Source organism: Pleurodeles waltl, chromosome 11, assembly GCF_031143425.1.
Source record: "Pleurodeles waltl isolate 20211129_DDA chromosome 11, aPleWal1.hap1.20221129, whole genome shotgun sequence".
NCBI lineage: Eukaryota > Metazoa > Chordata > Amphibia > Caudata > Salamandridae > Pleurodeles > Pleurodeles waltl.
In genome coordinates this window covers 242,080,642-242,101,647 of record NC_090450.1, presented here as the reverse complement: position 1 = coordinate 242,101,647, position 21,006 = coordinate 242,080,642, and the positions used below count along the sequence as shown (strand labels likewise).

Here is a 21,006-nt window from a genome sequence, read left to right as displayed (position 1 = left end):
GATCACGACACCATGATAGCCTTAGGTGGAGCTATCGACTTCAAGGAACTGTTCTAAAACTGGTGTTGTGTCCTTTTGTAGTATTTTCACTGTGTTACTGTGTGTTATGTGCAAATGCTTTACACATTGCTTCTGGGATAAGCCTGACTGCTTGTGGCAAGCTACCAAGGGGGTGAGCAGGGGTTATCTGAGTGGGTATCTCCCTTATCCTGAATAGAGTGAGGGTCCCTACTTGGATAGGGTGCAAACCGACTGCCAACTAGAGACCCCATTTCTAACAGCCAATATATTGGAATAAGTGCAAGCTGTACGAGCAAGCACAGATAATATTGCAACAGAAATGCAAAATATTCATAAAGACATGGCAAGTCTCTCTACTAAGGTTTCTGATAACACAATTAAAATTCAATATAATCAAAATGTAACCGAATTTTACCTATGACGGTAAAGGTTAATCCGATGAATAAACTATTACTGGATTTGGAAAATCTCAATCTGCAGAAAAAATTGCACACTTTTATCTTGCCAGAAGATGTTGAAGGTAATAACTGTGGGCAGCATCTGGAAAACTTCACTTAAAATGTGCAGAAAAAAATGAAATTTATAAGGCACATAGGATTCCTTCCCTCTGTAATCCAAGTTACACTAAACGCATCAAATGACTTTTACAGTACTGCATTATCATCATTTGGTAATGATATGGAAGGCGGCAACATAGATTTCATCTTTCTTGATGAATGGCAGTAAGTTTGTACATCATGACTTTGCAAACAAAACAGTTAATATTCACAGAGAATGTATAGCGTTCGTCCTCGACTAAAAAGTTCTAGATTTAAACATGGCCTCTTCGATCCATGCACCATGAGAATTTGGAAAGATGGTTTTTCCAAATCATTTCAGCATGCTGAAGATCTTCATGCATTTTTGGACCAGCATTCTCCCCTCTCCATGAATGATAATGAGAATGACACTTAAATGTTATGTTTTAAATGTTTTCTTCTAATTTGCATATCTTTCGGCTTCTTCATTAGGGCACAGTCTCTGCTGGTCATTTTTTTACTTTTGTGTATGTGATTCCGTCACAGTATTTATGTTTTTGTTGACTTATCTATGTTTGTCTGTGTTTTTCCTTTTTCTTTTTGGCATTCATTATTGGAGCTACTTTTTCTGTCTATCCTTTTACATTCTAATTCTGATCATTTTCTTTCATCGATATAGCTAATGTCAATAGAATTAAAATTGTTTGTTTTAGTGTGAAAGGTTTAAGACAGCCCTCTTAAACGTGAAAATTTTAGACTGTTTGGGAAGACAAAAAGCAGATATTTGTCTACTCCGAGACTCATCTAGATGACACAGTTTTACAGTATATGAATAAAAAATGGGTGGGTAACATTATTTCTTCCCCTGCAGTTAAAGAAATAAAAAAGAGTTGCTCTGTTTGACAAAAAACGTAATCTCCAAATATTAAATAAATATTCAGATGCAGAAGGTCGATATCTTATAGTCAAACTTAAAGTTGACCATCATGTTCTACATATGATTAATGTTTATGGTCCAGCAAAAGATGAACCACAATTCTGGTCCCTCTTCACATCAGATGTACTTAAATTAGGTAATGTTCCACTTATTTAATCTAATTTGTGATAATCTGTTGGACAGAACATCTTCAACTAAATATCATTCCCCTAAAGCTTTTTATACTCTTAAATCCGTTATTTTTTTATTTATTTTTTTAGTCTACCAAAGCAGTTATTTGGCACCCATATCACCCTACTTTTCCTATAAACCTCATTCATACTCCTGATTAGAATATTTATTAGTATCCTGTCAATTAATTCAGCCTCTGCCCCTATTCATAATAGTGATATTTCAGATCACAACCTTATTTCATTTGTTTTACCACTTGATTCCACTAAGCAGTCTCAACATTGAAGGCATATGAATGTTAGAATTGCCTTAAATGGCAAAATTAAACCTAGACTATTACACAAAACATTTTTACATTTAATAATGAAATTTCTACCTCACATATTAATTGTTGGGATGCATTGAAGCGTATATCAGAGGTGTGCCATATTCATTATGGCTCTTGACAATAAGTTGTTTAATTCTAAACTTTAAAAAATAGACAAGCAGATAGCCAAGTATAAACACCTTTATATCTCTTCCAATGATATCTCTTATAAATAACAACTACAAAAAGTCTGTTATGAATTAAACTCTCTTAAGTAATAGGTCTGGACTTCAGCTTTCTAAAAACAAAGCTAAATTCTGTGTCAGTGCTAATAGATCGGGTAGACTTTTAGCAAATTATCCTTGTATCAAATGTGATAAAAGTCAAATTAATGTAATTCATGGTTGTAATGGCAAAATTGCAGTCACACACGAAGAAGTTGTTAATGACTTTTTAGATGATTACTCAACAGTATATAACAACCCTTCTTCCACAGATACTCTTGGCTTTTATACATTTCTAGAATTTGCTGGTTAACTTAAAATTTCTCAATCAATTAGAGATAAAATTGATTTACCTATTTCTCTTCACGAAATTGATTTGGTCGATACATCCCTTCAATCAAATAAATACCTTGGACCAGATGGTACCCCTGCTGAACTTTATAAAAAATGCACTTCCCTCCTTCTACCACACCTAATTCTCAATCACTTTAGGATTACTGGAGCAACATCTGGATCCTTCACTGAAGCATTAATTGTTTTTCCAAAACCCAATAAGGATCCTACTAAAATTAGAAAACTATTGTCCAGTCTCCCTACTCAATCAAGGTTGTAAACTTTATGCAAAAATATTAGCAACTACATTATCGCCTGTGCTGGATAACATTATTCATCTAAATCAATCTGTGAAAATGAGACACTCTGTGAACAACACTAGATTATTATTATTTGATATAATTGAAGCTAGTCCATCATTTGCTTTTCTTTCCAGAGTCCTGGCACTTGATGCTGAAAAAGCTTTTGATAAGGTACAAAGGTTTTATTGATTTCGACCTGTATCGGCTTTTAATTTTGGCAACTCATTTGTTCGCATGATTTCAGGTCCTTCTGCCACACTCTTTACTAATGGCTGAATTTCTAGCAATTTTAATCTCTATAGAGGCACCAGACAAGGTTGTCCCTTATCCTCAATGTTTTTCCTCCTAGCCTTTCAACTGCTGTATGCTATTAGACATTCTAATTAAATTGAAGGGCTGTGTATCAAAGATTCTGCTATTAAAACTTCAGCATACACAGATGATGTGTTGCTGTATATTAGTAGAACAGAATCTTCAATTCCTCCTCTGTTAAATCTAATTCAAACATACTCTCAGGTTTACGGATACACTTTAAACGCAAAACTGTTTTTTTTTTTTTCCCCCTTTGATTAACCAATGTACCTCTGAGTTGCTTCCTGACAAAGATATTATATGGCAAAAATCAACATTTAAATACCTTGGTATGTTATTTTCTTACTCTATTGAACAATCAATCATGTTGAAATGTGATGACATAATTAAACATATTAAAGATACATTACTTCTTTGGTCCTCATTACATTTATCTTGGGGGGAAAATTGATGCTGTAAAAATGATTGTTGCTCCTAAATTGTTTACCTTCTGGCTGTTTCCTTTTCTGCGTCCTCTTTAGTCCTACAAAACTATAGATAAACTCCTATTTAATTTTATTTGGAATAAGAAAACCCCAGAATCAGTTATAAAAAGTGTTGATAAAATGAGTCTTGGTTTTGGTTTATTTGAATTTCTTAAATATCATAAAGTGTTTATTTTACAATAAGGTTCCTTCTGGTTCAGTCATATAGAACCCAAATAATTGCCTTCTTCTAGAACAAATATTGGTATCCTCCTTCCCTTTACCTGCACTATTACCCCTGTCCAATTCCAACATCCTCATTAAATCACCAACCATTCTTAAGTCCACTAAACTAGTTTTGCATGACTTAGATTTTTTTTCATACTCCAATTGCACTTCCCTCCAATATGTCACGGTTATAATCCATTAATCAAACTTGTGCGCTCAACAAAGTTTTGGCAATCATGGATAAATGCCGGTATTATATATTTAAAAAAAAAAAAAATATATATATATATATATATATATATATATATATATATATATATATAATAATAACTTCTTTGATAAATTGCACCAATTTCATCCACTTTCTTCAGAAATTTCCAAATATGAAAATTTGTTTAATTCAATTCTTGATTCATTTTCCAATAACTTACTGCAAAGTGACATCTCAGTTCTACAATTTTATCTTCAAGCAGTAGCTGCAACTTCACATGCTGGTCAATATTATGTAAAAAAAAAAAAAAAATGAACACTATTTCTGGAGATAATATTAACACTCTTTCAACGTTTTGGAATAGTGGACTTAACATCTGTCTCATCATATATGGAAGAAAGTATGGTTATCTAGTATTGGCTGGCTTCCCTTTTCTATATACCATACTAACTCACTTATACTATTCAGTTGTTTATGGACTCCTGTACGGTTGTTTAGAGCAAACCTTTACACTCCCCAAATGGTTGGCATTGCAATCTGACTTATCGTTCTCTTCGACATATGTTACATGAATTCAGTATCATTTCTAAGTTTTGGAATGAAGTTTGAGATATTTAAATTTCGGATAATCTTTCTTATGATATGGTAATTTGTAAATCTATCTTACGTTCAACAAAAATGTCAGTTATGAATAACAAACTATTTGAATTGAACTTATAGCAACTGCTTTAAAATGAATCATTACTAATTGGAAAGATGCTTCAGCATTGTCAATCCACACAAGCTGGTCATGGATAATTTTTACTGGACGTGTAACAAATGTAATTCATTGGGGTGTGATTCATAATTCAACTAATTAGTAATCATTTTGGAAACCGATTGATTATACTGCAATATATTTTTAAATAAGTTTTCATAATTTGTTGCATAACTAGCTCAGATTGTAGAGATATGAAAGGATAACTTAGTAGCTCTTAAGTATTCATTCAATATATTGAAGTTGTATTTTCTAATTTTTATAGTAACACATAGCAGTGTTCAATATATAGGTACTTCTGTTATATTATGGATGTTTTGTAATTTTTATTGTGTACCTTTTCGGTGCTCTTTTTTGTATAGTGTCTCGTATCATGAAATTCAATAAAATATTTTGAACTCAAAACAAGTTATTTCATTCCGCATGGGCACTGATTCTGATGTTTACGTTAGCTCCAAGTTTCAAGATGTGTACTTTAAAAGACACTGAATTTTATTGGTTAGTAGCACTGTAACAATCCTAACTTATGGCTTGATTTTAATGCACTCTAGTAGTTTGGAAGAGCCTGACCTCATTGAGTATAAGGGTGAAGGAGGTGAGAGTAGGTGGCTGTAAAATGTGGAAATTGGCTGCAAACCTAGATGATTTTCCTGTCCCACTGAGACTATTTTCTTACTAGTCAAACAAACTCACATTGCCTCCAAATGATAACATACGTATAATTTTTTAACACTAGTTTGTGCTTTAAATTATTTTATCTGCTATGGTTATAAGTCTTTTTTGAGGGTTTGGCTTGCCTACACAATGGGGTTATTTGCTCATTATCACAAGGTTGGAAGGCATTAATGCAAGACCTGAACTGTATTAAGTGAAACAGTTAAAAAAACTAATGTCTCGATCTTAACTCTTTAATACAATATCTATAAGCTTCCTAGGGCCATCACCCTGGAGTACAGTATCATTTATCAAAGCATGCAATATTTTTCCTATAAAGACTCTTCTAGTAAAGGAGTTAATTGGCCTATGTGCTGGATTGCTGTACACATATAAGGGCCCTTACAACCTGTGACTTGTTTCTGGCATTCTAACAGAGAACACCAGCCATTGATTTCGCTTTGTAACTCATTTGGAAGCTGCGACTTAGTAGGTGTGCCATGGGACTCTAATGTAAGCAAGGGAAATGGGTCCCACTATCTCCCATTCTGGGAGTCAATGCCGGGGGTAACTGAGGTGCAGAGATCTCTTTGAATCCCTGAACATGGTTCACCTTACATCTGCTACACTTAGGATCGCTATGCCCCATTTCTCATTGACTGTAGTCTTAAGATCTCATTGTGAGTGACCTCTTAATTCCCATTAGAGTTGTATGATCTTCGGTAGCTCTTTCAGTTGCTGAAAGGAGCCAAAGTCCCAGTGTGCATATCTGGGGTGGGTGGGGGGGGGGATAAGAAATTACCTAGGGAATCTGACCCAGAATTACTGATTCCATCAGTAATTTCTTATTTCTGAGGGGAACTTGACAGTAGAAACATGTTGAGTTATCAGACTGTGACTTGTAGAGCAGAATGTGAGGGAGTTCTGAAGTGATTTTACCAGTCTCTCTTACTTAACCTTCTAAAAATCACAACTTCTCAACTCCAAGAGGCACTCTGGTTTGAGAGTGATAAGATACAAGAAGGCTGCCCAGAAGATTTCCTCTCTGCCTAGAAATGGACTGAGGAGTCACCAGCCATTGAGTGTGGGATGCTGAAAATGTAGCTTCAGAACTAGAGAAGTAAAGGCAAATTGTGGTCCATGATGTCTGACTGGGAGTGCCTGCTGCTGTGGGCTGTCATTCGTACACACTGGGAAGAGAAGCAAGATCAACAATGAAAACTGCCCTGACTCCATGACATTCGGGGAGTAGTCCCTGAATAATTTGGGCTATTTGGAGCACCAAGAAAGAAGTTTTACAACTTTTGAGAAAGTTGAGACTGAGAAGAAATGTCTTTTCAGGATGTCTAGGACAAGGTGCTTTAAATCCAGGTGGGCAAGATTTGCTGGTTTGGTGTGGTCTGTGACTGAGCATTTTACTGTACCTCTCTAGGCTCCAGCAGGACAGTGAAATCAAGATCATTGTTCTGTGGAGCCATGCTGTGCTGTAGCTATAAGCCTTGCTCCACTGATGATTTTCTACCTCAAAAAAGTTTCAACGACCCAGTGTAAGCCATGAAAGCGTGAAAAGGTGGGTTGATAAATTGTGCTTTTTAGAAAATGCAACATTGGCAGCTGTAGATTCCAGAGCTTCTGGCAGCAAACTTTGACACTACACGAGGACCCCAAATTTGGACCATGGGGATACCTGTCCAGCCACAGCTCTGTGCCTTGTCTGGTAACTGACTACAAAATATGACCTATGTAAGACATTTGACCAGGGCAAACAGCTAGGCCTTGCCCAACCTCACTTTATCACAGGGTAGCTAAAGAGGCTGCCTACAACCTGTAAATGGGGCCCCTCGGAGATACATTGGATTTTTGGTTTTTCATGCGTCTCTGTGGGCACCTTTCAATAGTTTCAAACTTTAATAATTCTGCTGCTTATTTTGTCTCACTTTTTTTTAATAAAAACATTTTCATTTGCAGGATCTTTTTAAAGTGTGGGAGCTCATTCATAGCTCATATCTCTACCCCACAGTCTGGCTTAATTACCATTCTGGTTTCGTACAAAGAAGCATTGACAGGAAGATATTAGGTAAAACATGTATAATTTTTGTATTGGACAGAATTCAAAAGGAATACCCTCTGGAGTCTACATAAATGAAACGATCCAAAGCATACCAGTATCCGTGATTAATTTTTTTACTTTTTAATTATTCACTGATAAAACCCTGAACTCCCTGATTTATGGGTGTGTATCCTCACCTCACCGCCCTGGAAAGGATTTACTTGAGCTTGGTACAGAAATATATTTGTCTGTGTTTTCAGTGTGGAAAAAGATGTGTAAATGTTTTGTGAATACCTACAAACGTGCGAGTTTGCAGGTGATAATTAAAATGTTCCACTTCCATATTATAACTGAGAAAATATATTGAAATGGTCTATTCCTTGCAATCTTAAAACTATATACGAGAGTAAATGTCGACTGATACTAATTTCTTGAATCTGTATCGTGAGACTTTGCCTCACAAATTGGCTTCTGGCACGTAGATTCTAATAAAGTCCACAAAAAGCTTTTCAATTGCACATAGTGATTGCCAAGGGGCAGGCCAGGTTGGCAAACCATTATTTTAACCCACTTTAAGAAGTAGGCCAGTTAGCACATTTAGAACCTTTTCTCTCTCCTCCTAGTCCTCCTAATCCTCTTTTTCTCTCCTACATTAAACCTTTTGTTTATTGGGACCCTTCCTTGGTCTACATCTTCATTCCCATTTTTCCTCTTTTTCGTTACACCTTTCTCCTTATTGTTATTTCCTCTCAATCAAATATTTTTTTCATCCATTCTTTCTTCCATTCTACCCCTCCTCACTTTTTCCTTCTTTTACTTTCATAACTACCTCCAATTCCTTTATGGCGTCCCTTCCTCATCTCTCTCTGTTTTCCTTCTTAACACTTGCTCTTTCCTTGAATTCCTTACCCTCCTTCTGCAACCTATTTCCTGTAACAAATTAAACTCCACGTGGTAAACAGATAGGGTTGCATCACAGTACGTCATGGCCTCCCCATCTCTTTAAAGGCTGCATTGCTAGCTGTCCAATTGAGCATTTGTGCAACAGAGTGTACCACAGGATGGCTTCCTGATGAGCTAGTTCAGCTTTTCATCTTTTCAAGGCCATAAAGTGCTCACCCTCGAGTATGCTTGGATATGTTTCCAGTGCATTACATTTGTGGTGTGCCATACACATCCAATTTGGCAGGCAACTGTTTTATATAACGTTAGCCATAAATTGCCAAAGGTGTGGGTTTGCAAAAAGATTTGCTGGCATAATGAATAGAGAAGAAACATAGCTGAGTATCGCAATTAAGGACTAAAATATAGTAGTGCAAAGTTCCTTAACTGTTATACTAGCAAGCAGAAGATTACAAACATGTTGTGAAAGAATTTAGGCTATGTGAAATGTGCGATGCAACAAAGGGGACTGGTGAAACCACATGCAACACTCAAAAATGTTAACTTCCAATGATTTGATTTTATTAAAAAAACACTTTGAGATGCTTATGAAAGAACTCCCCATTGTAGCGTTTGGGGGGTGGGTTGCTAGTCACGAGGGGCCCTCAATCAATCAAAACCAAAGATTGTTGAAATGCCCTTGGCTACCCAATTAAGAATGCAATTCAGATTGAAGACTCGCTGTCCCAGATGTGGCGGGGTGCAGGGTTAACAACTCAAAAAAGAAAATCAGTTAAAAGAATACCTAATTAAAAGCAACACCCATATTCTAGAAACACTATGGGGGTCATTATGACTTTGGCGGATGAAAAATCCCATCTGCAGGAGTCCCGGCAGGCAGGTTGCCACCAGTTCAGCCACCTTCCCGCTGGCCCCATTACGAAAACAGTCTTTCCGCCCACTGGCCCAGCGGAAAACTGCCTACAGAATTGTCTCCGCTGCACCACTACTAATGCTGTAGTGCGCAGGGTGCACCAGCATCCATTGCAATGTGAACATCGCTACAGGGCAGACCAGGGGGGCCCTTCTCTGCCCATGCCAAGTGCACGGGCAGTACAGGGCCCCCCCTAGGACCACCTGCACCCGATCTCTGCCAGCCTTTTCATGGCAGTGCTACCGCCATGAAACCGCTGGCAGAGAAGGGAACTCCTAACCCCTGGCGGATTAGGTCCCCCAGCACCGCCAGACTGACAAACTCATAATCTGGTGGTGCTGGCGGTCTGACCGTGGCGTAATGTGGTGGTCAGAACGCCACATCAGCAGTGGTCTGACTGCCACCACGGCCCTGGCAATCTTAAGACCGCCAAGGTGGTAATGACCCCCTATGTTTGGGTTACACCAATAACTATTCAGGTAAATAAAGTTTTCACTAAAATCAAAAGGAAGGGGCTATTAACATAGTCATTGAAATTGAATTAAGACTAAAGAAAAAGTATTAAAACAAAAAAAAAACCTTCTAAATGACACCCTAGTCCCCATGAAAATTCTCATGGAAGCTGGAACAATAGACTTGATTTTTATTGATTGCTCTACAAAATGAATTCCATACTATATGGGGGTTTGCATTCTCCGGTTGAGCTTTTACAAGGATCATGTTCCTAAATGACATCTGCATAATTGAGATAAACAGTATTGGCTTATTGACAGCATAATGGCTTATTGGCTGGCTGAATGAAGCCGAACAAACCGATTGATAGCTGTGTGCAGCTACTCCTACCCTGCTGAGAGGATGTAGTCAGTATGGACCTAAGGTGGTAGAACATGTGACAATAGCTCTGACAAGCCATCTAGGTAGGATATGTGTGGCCAGTTCGTCTCTCCACTTTGCTGCAAGAGTTCTCCAACAAGATGAGATGTGTTCACTGTGGACCTAGTAGAAACCAGAATCCATATTTTGAATAGACTGGTTAGGTGGGCTGCAATATACTTGTCAATACATGTCGGGATTCTGCATTCATAAACTACTGTACTGTTTGTTCCCTCAACTAGTCGCACTCTGAAAAAAGTAAAGGTTGACACCTATACATAATTTCTTTTTTCATTCATATTTTAATTTTAGTGGCAATATCCAGACTAGTATTTTTTAACTGTAACACCCTGACTCATTTTGTACATACTCACTAGTTTTAACAGGCGCTTATGGGCCAGGTATTTTTTATCATTTACATATGTTTTATTTTACTGTGAGTTTAAAGCCATTCTATCCAGTGCCTGTGAGTCCCAATGTTTTAGCATGTGATTTTAAGATTGCCTTTCCTGCAGTACTGTGAAAGATTCCACACATCTTAGTTTTCAAGGTATTCTGCATTTATGAATCATCTATTTTTCACAGGGTGTGAAGTGGACTAACATTACCATCCAGGTGGTGTGTAATGTGATGGCGAATTTATCTCTTGGAACACCATACCAAAGATATGCAGAAGTTGTTCATTTGATGCAGCAAGCATTGGAGTCAAAATGTGTGGATGCCAGCTACAAGAAGTTTGTGCATGATATGAGTGACCCAACGTGGCAAGGTCCAGCTGCTGAGGCAGGTAAATGCATTGATTGAGCGATTGTAAATGCCTGACATCAGTTCATCAGCATCTTTCAACCATTTTAGGCAACCAGCTTTCGGGAGTCATCGGGGAACTCGATGAACAGTTTTTCAAATTGAAATATCCTATAATCAAGCCATAGACTAAGTGTTACGGGATAAAATAGCTTAAATTAGAGTAATAATGACTACAGAAGAAAACTACCCAGATGCATATTCAATTAAAGACCTAAAATAAAGCTGTGCAAAGTTATTAAACTGTTGGAGTACCTTGTGACGCGATGGGACATAAAACCAATGTGATTTGTTCCATGAATATGCATGCAAGTTTGAAAAATTTTAAGAAAAATGAAATTTAATATATATTTTCTGCAAATGAATTAACTAATATTCAGACTATAAACACACTGTGAAGAAATTTAGACAATCCGAGATATGCAATGCAACAAAGGGGAATGGAGACACATCGTGCTAACTGTGCAACACGGGAAATTTGTAACTTCCAAGGATTTGATTTTATAAAAAAACAAAAAACAATTTGAAATGTTAATTAAATAACTCCCCCCCCCCCCCCCCCCCCCCCCCCCGGGCAGCGAGTGGAGAGCTTTTTGCGTTAGGCTTTCACTCAGGTTTCCAAATCCAAGACAAGCAGTGCCCACAATCAAAACAAAGATAATCTTGAAATGCCAGTGGTTAACCAATAAAGAATGGAAGTCAAACCCATGACTTACTGTTCCAGTTGTAATGCACGCAGGGGCCAACAGCTCAAACAGCAAAACAATTAAAAGAATACATAATGTAATAGCAAAACCCATTTTTGAAAAATACTACTTTAATAAGTTACATCAGTAACAATTCAAGAAAAACAAGTTTTGACTACAATGAAAAAGATGGTGCTGTTAAAATAGTATTTGAAAAAGGATTTAGGACTAAGGAAAAGGTAAAAAAAAAAAAAAAAAAAAAAAAAGAAAAAAAAACCTTGCAAATGACATTTATAGAGTACGATTGGGGTAAAAAAAGATAGGATGGCATCCCAATGAACATGGCCAGTGTGGCATGAGTTTATTGTTGAGGGTCAGGCGTCTGCATTAAATCTGATTAGGTATCTAGTGAAGACCCCAAGAATTTGGAAGGGCTGAGGCACAAATCATGGTGAAGAGTGTTGGTGCCCATTCTTTAGTGGTTGTTCTGCAAACGATTTCGGTAATAATTGGGTGTCCTCACACCCCAGAAATCTTCAGACTGACTGCCTTATGACCAGGTCTCAGCATTAACCTTCTCCTGACCAGCAGGTATGTGCCAGAGTCTCATAGGGGTACCCATCTGTAAAAGGCTTTCAGTACGCAAGCTCTCTGCTTCATGGAGCTAACTGTGCCCTTCCCACGCACTCTGTATGACCTTCACAAACTTTCTAACGTGGTACTTCCACCACTAGGCATGCTAGGCCAAAGCAGGCAGTAACCTTCCTCACTAGCCCTGATGATAGGTAAGAAAGATGGCTTTGCAATATCTGGTGGTTTGTTCAGTTCCGGATGGACACTAGTACAGTTCAGAATATCTCTCCTTCGTGTCAAAGAATGCCATTTTCCACAAATGGCAAGAACATCTGTAGGTACCTCTGAGGGGTACATGTTTTTTAGCAATAATTCTAATGCCATTGGTACATTTTCAGACCCTTTAAGTGACTAGTCTGAACCTTTTCTTAAACTGGCATAGAAGCTGGTATAGAATCACTTTATTCAACTGGGTAGCATTACCAAAAAGTTTAAAGGATTTTGTTAAACAGACACAGCACATATTCTGAAGACTCCAGCATGTGTCCGGCCTTCATTTTCTATTAACCCCTTGGGTGCCCGGGACGTAATGGTTAAATCCTCGGCAACAGCGCTGCTGTGCCGAGGATGCAACCATTACGTCCTGCACCGGCCCATGGGGGAGCGCTAGCGTTTCCCCTATCACCCCTGAAACACCCCCTGTGACGTCTGATGACGTCAGCGCGTGATTACACGCTGACCTCATCAGAGGTCTCCCCAATTAGACAAATTAGTTTCTCCTCTATACGGGTTAAGGGGGAAGTCAAAGAAGCATGGGAGGAAAGGAAAGGCTTTTGCTTTCCTCCAGTGTCTGAGCATTTCTGCAGCACTATTGCATAGCTCTTGTGGTGCAGAAATGCCCACTAGACACCAGGGAGGATTTTTTGGCATGAGGGGAGCAGCCCCTTGGGCAAGGGTTGCTCCCCAAGGAGGGGCATTTCTATATAAAGACATTGCTGCCCCCCTTGGATGTAGATCAGCCTCTATTAATTAGGCACATCTGCCCCCAAGGGGGGCCAAAACCTCTAGACGCCAGGGATTACTTTTTTTTTTTTTTTCTTTTTTTTTTTAACTAGAGGGGAGCTGCCCCTTAGTCAAGGGTCGCTCCCCTGGGGGCCAAATTTATTTTAGGCCATTTCTGCCCCCCTTTGTGTCAGATAAGCCTATTTTTATTAGGCAATCTGCCCCCAAGTGGGGCAAAAACCACTAGACACCAGAGATCTTTTTCTTATATATAAATTCATAACGGGCAGAAATGGACTAAAAATCATTTGCTCCCCTGGGGAGCGGCCTTGTCAGAGGGGCCGCTCCCACAATGCGCAAGTATGAATAAAAATAAATAATCCCTGGTGTGTAGTGTTTTCTGCCCCCGGGGGGGGGGGGGTAGAAATGGCCTAATAATAATATGGCCCCCCGGGAGCGACCCTTGCCTAAGGGGCGCTCCCCAAACATAAAAAAATTAAAAATAAAATAAAAAATAGCCTTGGTGTCTAGTGGTTTTGGCAGAAATGGTCTAGAAATAATTTGCCTCCCCTGGGGAGCGGCCCTTGCCCACGGGGCCGCTCTCGTTATTTGAAATATGGAAAAAATAAATTCCCTGGTGTCTAGCGGGCATTTCTGCTGCCCGTTCGCGCAGAAATGCTGAGACAGACAGGAAAGGAAAGGCCTTTCCTTTCCTTTGTCTCTCTCGGTCGGAAGAGAAATGCAAAAGCATTTCTCTTCCAGGATTCTTCCATTGCAATTTGCGCGATGATGTCAGCAGATGTCACTGGGGGGGAGGGGGTGAATGGGGAAGTGATTCTTCTTTCATTCCTGACGGAGGAGTGTGGGTGTGATGCCCACAGGGGGAGTGCTTGCGCTCCCCCCGTGGGCCAGTCGCAGGATGAGCTGGTCTCGTCCCAGGCACACAGCAACCGTGTGACTGGACTAGACCAGCTCGCCCGGGGCACCCAGGGGGTTATTTTTAAAAAATAATTGTGAAAAATTCTGAGGGGGGAGCCAATGATTTTTATTTTTCAACTGGGGGGGGCGCGGCATTAAAAGGTTTGGAAAGGGTGCTTTTTGCAAAGACCGTGATGTGTTCATCAAATTGTTTGGGCTGCTTACTATTGTCTTTTCCGCTTTAATCTCACTGAGCGCCCACCAGTTGGTCCCTCTGCCTCATATTTGCGTCACCTCCCAAATAAACACACTTGCCAAAATACCAGTGTGCATTTCCTTGTAAAGGGTTGTTGTTGACCTGAAATAATCCTCCACTTGTGAATAAACGCTGTACTTTGTGCGTAATTGTTTCCATGTGTGCTTCTGAGTTCGGAAACATTTGTGTCAGCAGGCTGTTTGATTTCTGTGTGCCCTGGTTATGAAAATAAGCAGCCACCTGCTCGCAATCCGGAAGGGGTTGCGTGTCAGAACTTCCCAAGTTGATGGAAATGTTCATCACTACTGCATCAGAACAAAACATATCCGTTTTTCTCAAGAAAAGGTGCAGTGATGAGACTACTATAATATTCTTAAAACAATATTGTTCCACGAACGTCAGTTCACCAAAATGCTAGAGATAACAAAGTGGAGCCCCATCCGACGTCCATAAGGAAGAGCTGCTTCAGTGTTTTTGGCACTGATTTTGCAGCATCTGAGGACATTGAACGCAAAGGGCAAGCCAGGGGTCCCCAATTCCAATAATTTTCATTTCACATAAAAACTTTAGCTTTAATTGCAGGAAACATTAAGGCGATTGCATGTTCTAAAATGGCATTTCCATCAATACATCTGATTTAAAAGGTAGTGTTGTGGTGAAATATTGAACAAATTTAGGGAGTGAGTAAACATTGCCCAACAATTGAAAATACAGATAATCATGTATAAATATGTTTGATATCAAATTTGCCTGGAATTCCATGGCGACAATGGCCATTGACAATCCATTTTTCTTTTACTCTAGAAAATGGCATTCAAGGTTTTATCCCACAACTAATAAGCAAAAATCCCTTCCTCAGCTCCATGTTAGGTAATTTTTGTATGCGTGGATGTGCATTCACAAATTAAAAATTACTGACCTTCAGTGAAAGGGACTACTTAATACAAATATACTCTATAACAGGAGCCTTACTCTATTCAACAATTGCTTTTCAGAGAAAAAAATAAATAATTTGTTGATTCTGTATCTACCTTGTCCACTGCGAAATACAACTTTGAATTAATTTATGCTTTCTTAAATGTAGTCACAACTTTATTGAAGGTTGATTTAATGTTATTTGGTAACTACTCCTAACTCTACAGTTTCTGAAGGCTGCATTGTTGCTCTGAGCTCACACCCATAAGTGACCCAGAAATCCTAATAGAAACATGTATGCCTCTTAGAACTCGACTGCTGTGCATTTCATATTTAGAACAAGAAACAGAAATGCAAAGTGTAGGATATTTTTCATACACGAAAGACTCACCCTTGTATGTAGGAGGCTGACCTGGTTTGTAGTGGGTACCAAAGGTACTTACTCCTTATGCCAGGTCCAGTTATCCCTTATTAGTGAAATGTAGTCAATGTCTAGAAGCCAGGCTGTCGAGGGGTAACTGTAGGTAGAGAAGCCAAGGCTGAACTAAGAGACATGCAAAGCTCTGATAACCCCACTGCAGTCGCACAGTACTCACACACGAAAGATAATACTTTGTGTTACAAAAATAAAGTTACTTTATTTTAGTGACACAGTGCCAAAAATACTTTGGAGACTATAGTCCCTTATGAGGTAAATAAATTACATAATATATACACTAGTAACCAAAAACAGGTAAGTACACAGTAGGAAAACAGTGCAAATAGTGACAAATCACAATAGGTTGCAGTGGGCCTAGGGGGAACACAAACCATATACTAAAATAATGGAATGCGAAAGTCGGTTTCCCACCTAGGCAAGTGTAGTGTGTAGAGGGGCGCTGGGAGTGTAACCAAACACCAAAGGTAAGTTAAATACCCAAGCCCAGGAAAGCAGGAGTAAAACACAGCAAGATTTCTAAAACACACGAGAAGTCGTGATAGAAGATAATGCAAGAACCAGAAGAGACTGCAAGACCAACAATAGATTCCTGGACCTGAAGACCTGTGGAAGAAGGGGACTAAGTCCAAGAAGCACTGAAGAGTCCAGGGAAAACAGGAGCCCCTGCTAACCCGGATAAAGGTACAAAAGAAGAACCACTGGTGAGAAGACAGAAAGTATTGTACCAAAGAAGACAGATGCGGGTTCCTGGTTGGTGCAGAAGATGTCCCACGCTGGATGGATGAATGCAGTCTGGTTTGCGTCGCTAGATTCCGCCAACAAGCCTTGGGACACGCAAAGCTCGCGGTTCACGGAAATTTATACTGCCCGGGACCAGGAGGGAACTGGTGGCCTCTACCCAGGAGAGGGAGACAGAGGGGGCTCTCAGCAACTCAAAGAGCCCTCAGAAGACCAGGCAATGCGCAAAGGAGTCCCACAGCAGGGGGACAAAGGAAGTGCAAATGGAGGCTGATGCAGCATGACACAAAGGATTCCCCCGCCCCCGCAGAACCACTCAGGAAGCTGTGCGATGCAGGATGGAGTGCCGGGGGCCTAAGCTGTGCTGTGCACGAAGAACTTCATGGAAGGTTAAGCCTTGGCAACTGCAAGTCACGCTGTGCACGAGGTACTGTCTTGCCTGGGGAAGCAAGCTGTTCCTCCTCCAAAATTGGACAGCTGGACGTTAGGACTGCCGGAGTCACTTTAGTCCACCGCCCATGCTGCTGGATCCACCCCTGTCGTCTGGTAAGGGGACCCAAGCCACTGGTCATAGCTGTAGAAAGGTGCCTGCTGAAGCAGGGAAGTGACTCCATCACTCCACGTGAGATTCCTTTGGTTATTCTGGTGCAGGTTGAAGACAGGCAGTCCTCGGAGAATGTATGACCTGGAAACTGTTGCAGTTGCTTGCAGGAGCTGAAGATACAATGTTGCAGAAGTCATCTTAGCTCCTTTGTTGCAGTTTTTTTTTAGAGTTCCTGGAGCAGTCAGTGGTTGATCCGTCGGTAGAAGATGAAGTAAAGGATGCAGAGGATTCCTGCTGGAGTCTTGCAATCCGAATCTGTAGAAACACCCAGAGGAGAGACCCTAAATAGCCCTGGGAGGGGGATTGGTCATCTAACCAGGTAAGCACCTATCAAGAGGGGTCTCTGAGGTCACCTGCTGGCACTTTCCACTCAGATGCTCCAAGAGTGCCCCACCACCGTGGAATCTGAGATGGGAAAGCCCGGGGACACTGTGGATGAGCTCTGGGCACCACCCCTGGGTGAGTGGTCACTCCCCTTTCCTTTGTCCAGTTTCACGCCAGCGCAGGGACTGGGGATTATGCAAAGAGGGCACCATCTGTGCCCTTCAAAGCATTTCCATAGGCTCTGGGAGGATACCCCTCCCATGCCTGTAACACCTATTTCCAAAGGGCGAGGGTTTAACACCCCTCTCCTAAAGGAAATGCATTGTTCTGCCTTCCTGGGATTGAGCTGCTAAAGCCCCAGGAGGGCAGAAGCCTGTCTGTGAGGTGGCAGCAGCTGGGACTGCCTGGAAAACCTCAGAAACCTCAGAAGGCTTGTATGGCAGTACTGGGGGTCCCATGTGGAGCACCCAGAGTGCCTGGGATTGTGCAACCAATACTGGAATCAGTATTGGGGTACAATTCCCAGTTGTTAGACACCTTACATGGCCATATTCGGAGTTACCATTCTGAAGCTGTACATAGGTATTGACCTATGTCCAGTGCACGCTTAAAATGATGTCCCCGCACTCACGAAGTCCGGGAAAATAGGTGGTGCAGGGGTGCCCTCACACACAGGTACTTGGCACCCAACCTCCTGACCTGGTACAGTGAAAATGGCTGTGAAAAAGTGCATGCACTATTTCACACAGTCTGCAGTGGCAGTCCTGTAGAAGCCTTTGCATGGGCTCCCTATGAGTGGTAAAATAAATGCTGCAGCCCATAAGGATCCCCTGGAACTCCAATGCCCTGGGTACCTAGGTACCACATACTAAGGACTTATAAGGGGGTCCAGTATGCCAATTGTGGATGAAGCACTGAGTTACCAGTATGTAAGGACAAATTTGGAACCGGAGAGAGCATAAGCTCTGGGATCCTGGTTAGCAGGATCCCAGTGACAGTCGAGCATACTGACAAAAACAGTGACACATACTGACAAGTAGGCCACAAACCATAAGCCCTGTGGTCCTGACTAGCAGGATCCCAGTGAACAGTCAAAACACACTGACAAACAGGCCAAAAATGGGGATAACCATGCTAGAAAGAGGCTACTTTCTCACATTGTGCTAAAAACAAGGTCAGCAATAGAAGAATTCCAGTGAGTCCTCTTACCTTCACTTGCTTTAATGAAGGTATGCAATGCAGCATACATGAAGAGATAGATGCACTTCCTCTTTTTGCTGAGCTTTTGAGGGAACAAACAATGTAATACATTTTGCTAATACCACACTTGGTATGTAACCTTTCACCTCTATTTCAGTGATCCGTTTGGACACTTTTTATAACTTGGACAACAGCTGTTCTTCGGTGGGTGGTGCTACAAATTTCTTTTTTTTTTTTTCGTTTTTTTGTCCTTATGAAAACCCAGTATGGAAAAATCAACAAACATTTGTAATTGAAACTGACTATTTTTGTGGACTGATTTGGAAATATCTGTTATCCCAGTGCTTTAAGTGGAAAAATAAAAGTGCAGGTACTCACCAATTGAGCCATGACCGAGAAGGCGTTGCAAGGAGGTGGGGTCAGGGGGCGGAGCTACTGGTAAACATTTACTGGGAAACAAGATTTTCCAGGCATGAGTAATAACTGTTGGACTTCTGCAGTCTGTGGTTTGATAAACGTGATCCTGGGTGAAGGTGCTGCAACTAATGTTACACCTCGGAATCCATAGGGATTGTAAAAAATCCAAGCATCACACAAAACAAAGTGTAGCAAATGAGTTATACCCAGCATGAAAGTTGTAAGGTGTGGTACCTAACTGGTCTTGTATGGTGTGGTAGTGCACTGGCACTAAGAGACAGCACATTCTCCATTGACATGACCACTAAATTGCACAGACATTACATTTTTATGATAAAGCTATGCAGCCTACCAAAGATAATGTGTGTGTCGCGTTCCAGCTAGTGGCATAGCCAGAGTGTCATGGTCCTGAGTGCAAGAAAGGCAACTGACTCCTGTGAAAAACAGCAGAAATCTGGGCTCAGTGGCCCCCCCAGGCCTCTGTTCCACTGACCTGGCTGCACCAATAAAAGCCAAGCCCCTGGTTCCAGATTATATTTATTGTTGTACCTCACCCACTAAAGTATCATGCTTTGCTTTGATCCTATGAAATTATTCTATGATACTTCATAATTACAAAAGAACTGCTTTATTTTTCCTCTTTTCTAATTTAATTTTGATTTTTTTGTAAAAATGTGCAGTTTTTTAGTTCTTATGTTAGCCAAAAATGACGTTGTACATGTTTTTGAAAAACCTCCTGCTCTGCAGTCAGAGAAAAGTAGTGAAGGTCAAACTCCATGTTAAGAGAATAAGGAGCAATTTGCCTGACATTCGACCTCCGTGACAAGGTAAAATAATAAATAAAAATATAAGGCATCTTTTTGCTCTTTCACCTTCTTAACTCAGCATGGTTATTTGGAGGGTTGCCCATACTTCTAGGATCTGTTCCTCTTTCTGGGAGGTAGCAGCTCGACACAAATATGGGGGGGGAAGCTAAAATCCATCCAACAATAATACAAGAGATTGTGCTCACAGAGCACAAACAATGGCCTTGATGTGAGCCCAAATTACTTTTATTATCCCTTGAAGGTCTGTGTAGCGGGCCCTGTAAACGTTAAGGATCCAGCATCTGCAAAAATCGAGTACAGGGCCTTCATCGATGCCGCATGGATGAAGGGCCCAGCAACAGGAGTCCGATCCTTGCATCCTGGTTCCCAAATGACGAGGGATGGAAGAATCTGGACCTGGACCCCGAGCTGTCACTGGAGGCAAACCTGCTCAGTAGCTCCTGCTCCTAGGAAGCCCGTCCTAGCCAATCTTCGCTATTTTTTGGCAAAGAAGGAAGGAAAAGCCATTAAACTGGTTTCCCTTCCTTTCTGCCACACAGTGATCTGGGTAGTGACATCACAGGTTCTTCTGAGGCCACCATGCTCATCACTACCAGTGTGAAATGCTAATCGTGTGATCATGCACCGCAAAGTAAGAATGCTGCGAATGCTCAGATAACCACCACTTCTGCCGGAAATCCTGACATGCTGCAGACAGTACCAGTACTCTCCTTGGGCATGGAGATGTTCCGATACTGAAGGGGTGGAAAAAAAAAATACCGGTACCAGCGAGTACTGCCCCATTTAAAGCACTGCGTTACCCACATCTGGTCTATCTTCATGTAAGTGTAGCCAGATTTATTATACCACATGGGTTGAAAACTGTATTAGTTCTTTGACTTGTCTGGACTTCACTTTGGACATTGTGCTTTATTTTCACACATTTTGTGTATCAGTAGTGTAAACATGTCTATCAACGTAAGCTTTCAAGGCAATTGTTCCTCATTTATTTCTTCATGGGACACTGTTTTTCAGGCTAAGCTAAGTGATGCATTATGTTAAGTAATACTAACTAGTTGATGGTGTTGTAGGACAGAGGTGTCTTGTGTAGTGCTGTTATGCTGAATTCGTTAAAAAAAAAACTGT

At 40.6% G+C, this 21,006-nt stretch overlaps 1 protein-coding gene across 1 annotated transcript in view; it reads left to right on the top strand.

The window, feature by feature from the left end:
• Positions 1 to 21,006, top strand: part of LOC138265619 (putative serine protease K12H4.7) — a 313,417-nt gene that overhangs the window by 202,354 nt on the left and 90,057 nt on the right. The window contains exon 6 of the mRNA XM_069213485.1: positions 10,764 to 10,965. Within this exon, the coding sequence (XP_069069586.1) occupies positions 10,764 to 10,965 (202 nt within the window). The remainder of the gene's footprint in view (positions 1 to 10,763; positions 10,966 to 21,006) is intronic.